Source organism: Oenanthe melanoleuca, chromosome 2 (genome assembly GCF_029582105.1).
Source record: "Oenanthe melanoleuca isolate GR-GAL-2019-014 chromosome 2, OMel1.0, whole genome shotgun sequence".
NCBI classification, from domain to species: domain Eukaryota; kingdom Metazoa; phylum Chordata; class Aves; order Passeriformes; family Muscicapidae; genus Oenanthe; species Oenanthe melanoleuca.
The window spans coordinates 23,739,314-23,749,929 of record NC_079335.1 but is presented as its reverse complement, the minus strand read 5'-3'; the positions used below and the strand labels follow the sequence as shown (position 1 = coordinate 23,749,929).

The 10,616-nt window shown below is 43.4% G+C and overlaps 1 protein-coding gene across 3 annotated transcripts; it reads left to right on the top strand.

Annotated features, from left to right (window-relative positions):
- The first annotated feature begins 1,330 nt into the window (after positions 1 to 1,330).
- PDP1 (pyruvate dehydrogenase phosphatase catalytic subunit 1) lies at positions 1,331 to 9,034 on the top strand. 3 transcript variants are annotated; one of them, XM_056484089.1, is made up of 3 exons: positions 1,331 to 1,535; positions 1,965 to 1,999; positions 5,076 to 9,034. In XM_056484089.1, exons 2-3 carry the CDS (start codon positions 1,969 to 1,971, stop codon positions 6,725 to 6,727), a joined length of 1,683 nt encoding a protein of 560 aa, XP_056340064.1. In that variant the 5' UTR covers positions 1,331 to 1,535; positions 1,965 to 1,968; the 3' UTR covers positions 6,728 to 9,034. The 3 variants fall into 3 exon arrangements, with proteins under 3 accessions (XP_056340064.1, XP_056340065.1, XP_056340063.1); XM_056484090.1 differs by lacking the exon at positions 1,965 to 1,999 and having other exon boundaries at positions 1,398 to 1,535; XM_056484088.1 differs by lacking the exon at positions 1,331 to 1,535 and having other exon boundaries at positions 1,588 to 1,999.
- Positions 9,035 to 10,616: the final 1,582 nt, after the last annotated feature.

The window sequence follows — 10,616 nt, the reverse complement described above, 5'->3', positions numbered from 1 at the left end:
CTACCATGAAAGACTTGCATTTCTATGGATGGCATAATTTTATCTTTCTAGCAGGTTTTCACACAGAGGGTCACAGGGCAGTACTTTCCACACTCTTACATTCAAGTAGAGCTCTTGAGTCTTCTGGGTACTAAGCGCAGATTTTCTTTTTTTCTTCTCCAGGTTTCAGTACACAGTTGTACACATCGTACCATCTGAATAAACACATAAGTATAGTCAAAAATTTATGTTTTGTTACAGTTGCTAATTGCAACACCCCAAGGCTTGCTAACATCTGCTGCCAACAACACACAGCAAAGTGGGCACCCTGAAAAACAGTATGGTGTGAGAGCACAGGCATCTATAAACAGAGAGATGATCAAGGAAATCAAAATACTGTCGAATTTATGTACTTTCCATATTCGGAAATGCACATGAAGAGTAAGTCTGGATCAGAGTAATACCTCAGAAGCACATGCAAAACTGAGCGTTGCCCTAGAGATGTGGAACAGGGACAAAACGGGAACTAAGAGAGGAGAGGAAGGAGGGAGGGGAGGCTCCTGCTGCTCCTCACCGGCAGGAACGCGCTGTCCTTGTGGGGAAGGGCTGCTCCTCCTTGGAGCCCCTGCCCTCAGACCTTTCCTTGCTGCAGCGACGGCAGCGATGCGATGGCAGGGCAGAGTCCCGGCCATGGCACTCCACTGCAGCCTGCTTTGCTGGAGGGATGCTGGAGAAGACAAAACACCACGGGCAAATTAATCATAATTTAATAAAAACCATAAACCCCGCACGTTTCAGTACAAACTTCAGTGGTCTCTTGCGGAGTTAACGTGCCTTCTGACTGCAAGACAACTCGAACATTTCAAGAGGGAAAAAAAAAACCCAAACAAAAAGCACCCTCTTTAAAAGGATTTCAGAGTAAATGCCAACACACCCTACAAAATTTAGACCATAAAATATTTCCCGTATTTAGTCTCCGTAGCAGTGAGAAGCTGTGTGACTCTGACTCCTGACCAAAGGAGTGTGAGGGGCTTTCTCCCCCCACAGGGCTGCGCAGTCCCTGGCTGAGGGGACAGACGTTAGCGGTCTCTGGCGGAGTTAACGCTTTGTACCTGTCAAAGACACTGCGGGAGCATTCCAGGGGAAAGGCCCCGGCCCCATTTCCCCCGGGCATTAGCCCCGCGGTGCCGCTCCCCGCCCGCTCGGACACTCGGGGAGGGGCGCGGACACAGCGCGCGCCGCCGCCGCCGCCCCTTCCCGCCCCTGCGCGGTGCGCGCGCACGCAGCGCCCCCTCCTCCCCCGCCCCCCGCGCGCTCCCTCAGCCTGCGCGTCACGTGCCCGCCTTGCCCTCCTCAGCAGCCAATGGGCGGCGCGCCGCGCGCCGCAGGGCCCTTTATAAAGGCGCGGCGGCCGCGGGCGTGAGGCAGCGGCTGTCGGGGGGGTTTCGGAGCGGCGGGTGCGTTTGCGGTGGCGCGGTCCTGTCCGCCGGCCCGCTTCCTTTCCTGTGCCGCACGGTCCTTTCCCCGTCTCCCTGAGCCGCCCGGGAGAGGCGCAGGTCTGTGCCCGGGACGGGCGGAGGGAGGAGGCGGTGGTCGTGCCGGAGGCGGGCGGGCGGCTGGGGAGGGGCGGCCATGTCGGGGCCGCGCAGCGCCTGAGCGGGCAGCGCTGTCCGCCCGGCGGCGCGCAGCGGGAGCGGCCCTGCCCCTCGCCCTGCCGGAAGGGAGAGCGGGGCCGGCGGGGCTCGGTGCCCGGGCGGGCGGCGGGTTCGGGCGGCCCCTGCGGAGCTGGCTCGGTCCCATCGCCGGGCGAGCGGCGGCAGCGGCGCCGTGCGCCCGCAGAAGGGCTGTGTGTGCGTCTCCTCCTGTCTGCCGTCCCACCTCCGTGCCGGAGCTCTACGTCTTCTCTAACAAACTCTCTGCCTTGCTTCTTCCCCCGCCCCCCGGGCTTCTGCTTTGTGGATGTTGGCGGCTTCATGTTGTGACAGGAGAATGTGTGTATGTCCTGGGCCCAGGCGGATCGGTATGTATCTCCCTTCGTGGAGCGGCGGGCTCGGGGGTCGGATGGGACCCGGGGAAGGGGCTGCTTTGCTGGGCTGTGTCTGAGGCCGGAGAGAAGGATTAACGGTGCTGCTGTGTTGAATGCTTCTTATTCCTCCTCCCTGTTCTTTCCAGCGGGCTCGTTCAGGTCTGTCAGGTGTAGGAAAGGCACCCCGAGTGAGTGCTTTTGCCTGAAGCCACGAGTGTCTTTGGCACAGTGCTTTGGAGGAATCTGCCTGTGCAGTGTCAGTTAGCCCTAATAGTATGGCTATAATGAGCCTTTATTAAAGAACGGTGGAATATTTTTGTATTTTTTCAGTGTAGTACTACAAAAGCCATCTGACCATCTATATTGGTTATATATTTACAGTTTGAAAAATAGCACTTGTACCCTGCTTTGGATTTGGAGAGTTATTTACACTGGATTGATTTTAATATCTTCACAAATCTTGTTTGAACTGTTTTCAAATCGGTCTTTAAGTAGACTTCAAGTCAAGTAGTCTTGCCTTCTTTTTCTTCTCTGCCATCTTTTGATCAACCACGGTCTTGGAATCTTAATAATTTAAAGGGTAGCTGGAGTGTCTGGTTATATTGTGGCAGCTGTGTTGTGGGGTTAAGTGGGAGAGACTTTTATTTCAGTTCAAGTTTGGACGCTTGGAATTAGGCATTTACTTAATCAACATGGAATTATTGAAGCTGATATGTGAAACAGACTGATCTTTTAAGCTGGCATAGATCTGCTGTAAATGATATGAGCCATGGAAAATTTGAGGCCAACTTTTTACTACTTCCTCTTGGATTTCATCTAACATTTGATAAACTAATGATTAAAAATCATAAAAATACCATCTGGTGGCACTGCAGAACTGTTACAGCAGCAATATATTTGTATTTTGCTTCATCATGGACCAACAAAACTGTCAGAAGAGTTGAGGCACCACTGTGGGTCAGCACTGAACACAAATGCTGAGCAGCCAGGACAGCTTGATCCAGGTGGAGTATAGTGGGAGACCAGCGCTGAAGCTGAGGTGTTGCTGTAGACCAGGCACATTCATAGAACCTTAAGCAAAATTGTTGCTTTTAAATGTCACATGAAGAAATATACATAACTGTTACCAAAATAGCTCCCATATAATTAGAAGGCAGTGAATAGAATTTAAAATCTATATTTGGAGTTGCAGTCTACTGCTGTCATACTGTGTGCATGTGCAGCCTGGCCTGGAGATGCAAATGGCTAACATAAATTCAGTATGCATCTGGAAGCTTCAGCCAATTCACTGCTTCTGGGTGTCTGGACTACAGTGTGAGCTCTTCCTGGTACCAGCATAACAGAAAGCTTCAATCTTCAGCTGTCAGTGGGAGACTCAGGAGGGTTTCTGTTGATGTACAATTCATTAGTACTAGGGAGTCAGCAGAGTGACATCAACATGAATTCTACTGTGCTTTCAGCACTTACATGTCATGTAACGGAGAAATGGGCTCTACTCAGGTTTACTTAAAAAGAACAAATATGCTTGGAGGGAAGAATATGACTTGCTTCCCTTTCTTGAAACAAGGAGAATGGGGTGAAGCTTCATATCTTTCTAAACACTTCTCTCCTGGCCCAGGTGGTCAGAATCATGGCTGAAGCTATGGAAAGCTAATGGAATGCAATTTCTCCTGCATTGCATGAGTCTTTAGACTGAGCATTGGGGTTTGTTGCACATTTTATTGGGGTTGAGTCTCATCTGAAATACTGGGATGCCTGCTTGGCTGAAAAAAAAAATCCATTTAATGACTGTAGCACCTTGCATAACACAGCAATATCCATTTCTTCAGTAAAACAATTTCACTTGTAACAGTGCTGATAGATTAGTACTTAGAACTACAGTAAGCCTTCTAATGGTCTTTTCTGAGAAGAAGCTTTTACCAGGAAACTTGATCATCAAAGAGAAAATTGTGTTTACCTTAAATGTGCATACTTTGCACAAGGCACAGTTCAACTCCATTTACACTCTGGAATTGTCTCTCAAGTATTACACTGTAAAAGACTTCCTGGTAATGAGACATAGTGAATAAGGCTTTTGAGAGGCACTCTCACTAATGTTGTGATTTGGAATGTAAATGGGGACAAGAAAGGAGTATGCTATGCCAGACTCTATCTTCAGGAAAGTGAAAAAATAAGTAATGCTTTTAGATGTGGTAAGTACCAATAGAATATTTTTTCAGATACTAGTGGTTTATCTTAACACTGAACTAGCTTTAGAGTGCAAAGCCTCTCTTCTAGCCATGGAAGCAAACAATTTGCATATAGGCCTTCAACTGGGTAGCTTTTTAAAGTGTTTTATAATCTTAAAATGTACTGGGATGGAATAGCTGTTGGAAAGATCTGTTTCCTTTCTACCTCTTGTACTTGCATCTTAAGCTGGGAAATTGCTACATAGACTGCTGTGGCTATTTTGTATATGTCACGCAAGTTTGAGGCTTTACATGTGAAAGGAGGGGAAAGAAACAAAACCTGCTCTGGCTTTTGATTGCATAAAGAATATCAGTTCTCTATCACCTACTTCTTGCTTCGGCTGTTTAAACCATCTTCATTGCATGTCATCTCAGTTGTTTGAGTCTTCCTGTTAGGTGCTTTTTCAGCCTTCTAGAAAGAGTTTACTTTGTTGTGTGCTATCTCTCTCTGTCAGCTGTGAAATCACCAGAAAAGCAAATATCTGTAAAAGTCCTGTGGCAGTTCTGTGGAGTGCTTCATGCTGACCATTGTGTTAAGTTGTTTGAAGCTTCATTGACTGTCTGGATGATGCTTTCACTTCCTGCCTACTATCTGAGTGGGTATAAGAGCTAAAATACCTGTGCTGAAGCATGGCATAGCTTTTTTGTTACAGCCAAATGTAGTGTCTATAAACAAGCACCTTGCAATGCCTTTCTTTGTCAACTCCTTTGAAGCTGTGAACTCCATATGCTAAGCAACTTGGTTAGGAGCTGTAAAGATCTTAAGTCAGAATTCTGGGGGGGGGAAAAAAAAAAAATCTGTTAGCTGTCCCGCTAAGCATAGTTGTTCTCTTGTCTTTCAGCAATTCCAGTCCGAAGCTCCAGGCTGCCATTGTTGTCTGATGCCATGCCAGCACCAGCTCATCTGTTCCCATTGATTCGTAACTGTGAGATTAGCAGAATAGGCAGTACTGTGTGTTACTGCCACCATAGACATCTGTGTTGTTTGTCATCCCATTTTGCTCACAGTCACTTCAGATATGCACCGCAGAAGAAATTTGCGGCACTTTACAGGCCAAAGGAGCACTTTAATCACTTTATTCACACAAGGGATTACGCTTCTACTCCGCAGAGGTTTTACCTCACTCCTTCACAGGTCAACAGCATTCTGAAGGCAAATGAATACAGTTTCAAAGTCCCAGAATTTGATGGTAAGAATGTAAGTTCTGTTCTTGGCTTCGATAGTAACCAGTTGCCTGCTAATGCTCCGATAGAGGACCGGAGGAGTGCTGCCACTTGTTTACAGACAAGAGGGATGCTTCTGGGCGTGTTTGATGGCCACGCAGGCTGTGCTTGTGCTCAAGCTGTCAGTGAAAGACTGTTTTACTACATTGCTGTCTCTTTGTTACCTCATGAGACTTTACTTGAAATAGAAAATGCTGTGGAGAGTGGCAGAGCTCTGTTGCCCATTTTACAGTGGCACAAGCATCCCAACGATTATTTTAGCAAAGAGGCTTCCAAGCTTTACTTCAACAGTCTAAGAACTTACTGGCAGGAGCTGATTGATCTCAACAGTGGAGAGACTACTGATGTGAGAGAAGCTTTAATTAATGCCTTTAAGAGGCTTGATAATGATATTTCTTTGGAAGCTCAAGTAGGAGATCCAAATTCTTTTCTCAACTACCTAGTACTGCGAGTAGCATTTTCTGGTGCAACTGCCTGCGTAGCCCATGTGGATGGTGTCGACTTGCACATTGCAAACACAGGTGATAGTAGAGCAATGCTTGGTGTTCAAGAAGAGGATGGATCTTGGTCTGCAGTTAATTTGTCCTATGACCACAATGCACAAAATGAACGTGAAGTAGAACGTGTGAAAATGGAGCATCCAAAATCTGAAGAAAAGAGTCTTGTGAAACAAGATCGTCTCTTGGGTCTCTTGATGCCTTTCAGAGCTTTTGGTGACGTGAAGTTTAAATGGAGTATTGAACTGCAGAAGAGAGTAGTAGAATCTGGCCCAGATCAGCTGAATGAAAATGAATATACAAAGTTTATTCCTCCAAACTATCACACTCCCCCATACCTCACAGCTGAACCAGAAGTCATACATCACAGGTTACGGCCACAGGATAAGTTCCTGGTTTTGGCCACAGATGGGCTGTGGGAGACAATGCACAGGCAAGACGTGGCTAGAATTGTGGGGGAGTACCTCACAGGTGTTCACCACCAACAACCAATAGCTGTTGGTGGCTATAAGGTAACTTTGGGACAGATGCATGGGCTCTTAACAGAAAGGAGAGCAAGAATCTCTTCAGTATTTGAAGATCAGAATGCAGCAACTCACCTGATACGTCATGCAGTGGGTAACAATGAATTTGGAACTGTGGATCATGAGCGACTGTCCAAGATGCTTAGTCTTCCAGAAGAGCTGGCTCGAATGTATAGAGATGACATTACAATTATTGTGGTGCAGTTCAATTCACATGTTATAGGTGCATATCAAGATGAGGAATTGTGAATTAAATGCAGTGCACTAGTTACCAAAGTTGTAACAAGGGCCAGTATGAGCAGCAAATTTAAAAAAATCCACCCAAAAATAAAATTTTAAAAAGCCTTTGGCAAACAATTGTTCATTTGTTAGATTCAGCATATCTATTGTTCCTGCCTTTCTCCAGAGCTCTAAAAACATGGGAAGTGCTATTGACCCAATACAAAACTTGAAGAGGATGTCCTAGCTTGGGAGAAGCTTTTTATAACAACTTTGCACTATTGCTTTCATGAATGCTGCTAGAACAATGTCTTGAATTTGGCAGATTTGGATGAGGGAGGAAGTAGGATAAAGAATTAACTATCAAAGATCTGGCTGTTCAAGGAACAGCATGCTTATAAAATATCTGCAAATAAACACACTTTAGGAAAAGATAAGTAAAAAGTATTGTTGAATTTTTTACAGGGCTAAGTCTTGCAATGGTTATCTGTGAATATATTGTCTATTGTTTCTTCTAAGCAGAAGGTCACTTTAACCAAGGAAGTCTTCAGTGTAACAAAGTTGTCTCACTTTCATATGGACAATGTCATTCATATAAGGATATTTGTCTAAGTGTTGACTTTCAAAGCAGGTCTAAGCCATAATCAATACCTGAGATTCTGTTACAGCTTAATCATATCTTGTGCACGGTAATTCCTAAATTTCTTGTGCATTAATACTTGACTGTGGGTTTCTGCACAACTTGTAGGGCAATAATACATTACAACATGGGGCAAGATACCAGATGACTTCAGTTTTCAGTGTAAAGAAACTTTCAGACTTTTTGAAAAGTCAGTATTGTTGGCTAAGGCTGTGTTTGCTTTCCTGAAGGTTCCTTCCTGTCCTTCATAGACTCCACTTCTCCCTGGCATTGTTTATCTAGTAAATTTTCACCTGAAAGGATCAGGAAATCATTGCTAACCTCTTTGTAGCTTTGTAACTTGCACTCGTTTTCACTTTGGATATTTCAAAAGGTCACATTATATGTCCTTCTCTTGAACTCATACATATAAGTTGGGTTAAAAACTACAAATTGCAAAAAAGTTGAAGCATGGCTTGTAAATAGCATTTTAATTGGGAAACTCACTGGCATGCATGTGTATGTTCAGTGGCTATTTCTAGCAATTTCTTTTAGTTGTGTGTTTCTGGGCAGCTGGTGTATGCATGTTTTTACAGTCCAGAACGCTATCACAGAGCAGTCTCTGAAATGGGTCTCTCTGGCTTGAAATGGTTGAATTTCAGCTTAAAAGGTTGGCTATACTTGTGTGCCAAAATTGTTGGGATTGTAAGGGTAAAAGTAGAGACTGACAGCTAATTGGTCATCATTGCAGCTATTTGAGGTATGTTGTATTGTATATGGATTTATTTTAACTGCCCTTAGGTTAAAGACTGAAATGCCTGCTGAAATATTAGTCCTTGATGACTGAGAGAACACGCTTAAGTTTATTCCTGGGTTCTAGAGAACAATAATAGGTCAGCTTATTTCACTTTACCAAGGTATTTCAGTTAAAATACTTCCGTAGACCTCATCATAGCTAGTTAAATCAACACTTTACTCAATAAACTGAAATATGCTAGGTTTCTAAAGTGGTATTTTCTACCAAATATGTCTTGCCAATTGATGCTACTGTTACATAGGATGCACTTAGTTTGAACAATGAACTTGTCCTATAGTAAACATTGGCTACTCAAACTCACAAATGCTATGTGTACTCAGTGGCCTGCAGCTTTAGTATGTCTGTACCTAACCTTAACTGTCAGCATCAATATTGCTGTAAGGTTAATGATTACTAACTTCACATTCAAGATGTACACAACCCTTCTTTATTTGAAGGAAAAGGAACTCTAAAATGCTTAGACAAGTACTGGCTGTTGACATTGCTTCTGTATGTTGTGTTTTGGTGACTGTGTCATTAACTAGATCAATAGACTATGTTCTATCATTTGAATGCAGTATGTATCTCAGCTGTTGCAGTATTTAACTTTCTTACTTTTTTTACTGTTAAAGCTCTATTAACATGCATTAATGTATTTAACCTATGATTGTTGATACAGATTTGGTACAAGTCATAGCTAGAAGAAATGCACATTGGTCCCGTGGATACAACTTTTATTGAGGAGAAGCTGTTTTTTTGTAGTAAAGATACTTAAGTACGGGGTCAGACTATATTTATGTATTGCTTGGAGACTTGCTCAGTATGTATTCAGTGAACAGAAGCAGCATAACTGCCTGCTGAACAGGTGATCTGAACAAACATCTTTTAACAGATTCCAATAAAATGATCAATTGTGCAGAAATCCATGTGTATTGAGTTGATGTCAAATTGGTATCTATTCTGGTAGCTCTTGTTCTTTTGTGTGATCCTGTTATGAATATATCAGATGGCCAAGTATAAATGGAAACAGAGAATTTAACTTGAGGGCTTCAGTGCCACCCTGCATCAGGCATGCTGGTGCTGCCTCCTCCAGACAGCAAAGCTCACATCCTTCCATTAATAGCACTGTGTGCAATTCCCAGCACTTCTTGAGTACCTTCAGGGCAGTGCTGCTGAGGAAGCAGCATCATTTCAGATCTTAAAGCTGTACTCTGTATCAAGCAATACAGCACTTCATTAACAGTGTAAAATATGTACCGATTAAATTGGGGCAAGAACAAGCTGATGGCAAGGTTAAACAGAAAACAGCTCTTGTGCCACAGGCTGAGGGCACCTTTGTCTACCAGAATTGCTGCATTGTGGAAAGTACAGATATTGTGTATGTAAGGGTCATGCTGGGATTACTTTTTCAAATAAGGGTTTCACGGCCGCAGATAGGTGGTTCAGCTATGGAGGGTGGCTGAATCATGACAGCCAACGCAAGATTTACTTGCTCTACAAGTACAATTTTACAATTTTTTACAATACAACTTAAAATCTTTAAAATTGTTCTAGATGAATCAGTGTCAGCTCAACAGTAATACCATATGAGTGGGAGATGGGTTATCAGTACTTCAACTTAAGGCTCTGTTAACTGTTCTCTTGTGTTCAGTTTTATTTGTATTGTATTTGCATCCCATCCATCTGAATGCCAAGCACAGCCCATATCAGTTGTACAAAGAGTGTTGTTTCTAATTAGAGCTCATGTAGAACTGTACTCCAAAACTTCCTTGCCAGGTTTCAGTATTAATTGCTCACACCAGTGATGTGGTGATTTGGTGACAAGTCCATGATGTGGTGGTTTTATTTGGAATGCAATTGCTACAACACTGGTTATACCTTCTGTTTTATTTGCTGCTTGTGAGTGTTAACAATGAATTTCTGAGTAGGGGGAAAGGATAATCTGACTTTCCTAACTGGACCATGAATCAAGTAGAAGTTGGCAAGAGCGTTGTGTGCAAAATGAAAAGCAATCTGAGATGTATAAATGGTCTGTTCCTATCTGTTCTGCAAAGACTGAGGGTAAAAAACCCAAACAACTTACCTCATGTGTTGATCAGTGTGCAAGTCTTCTGAAACTGCATTTCTTGCAAATGACCCACCTAATCAAGTCATGAAAGTTTCCAGGATTACATAAAACAGCATAAGAAAATACAGGCACCATTCAGTATATACCATGATAAGCAGGTACTTTGTGGCAATTAATAAGAAATTAGTTGGGTTGTTTTTTTTTTTTTTTTTTAACAACAAAGGAGTAGACTGAGTTCTCTAGCTCAAAAAATAAGGACAACCTTGTACCAGATTGTTGTAGGATTGTTCTCCCTATATTGTCTCTTTCTGTGTTGAAGGAAAAAAAGATGAAAATAACTGCAAAGTATATATGTTATGGTTCCTAGTCTGGATAAGTAAATAATCAGTCTTACAGATTTCAGGGGATGTTTTATGCAGCAAGCTCTTCACCACCT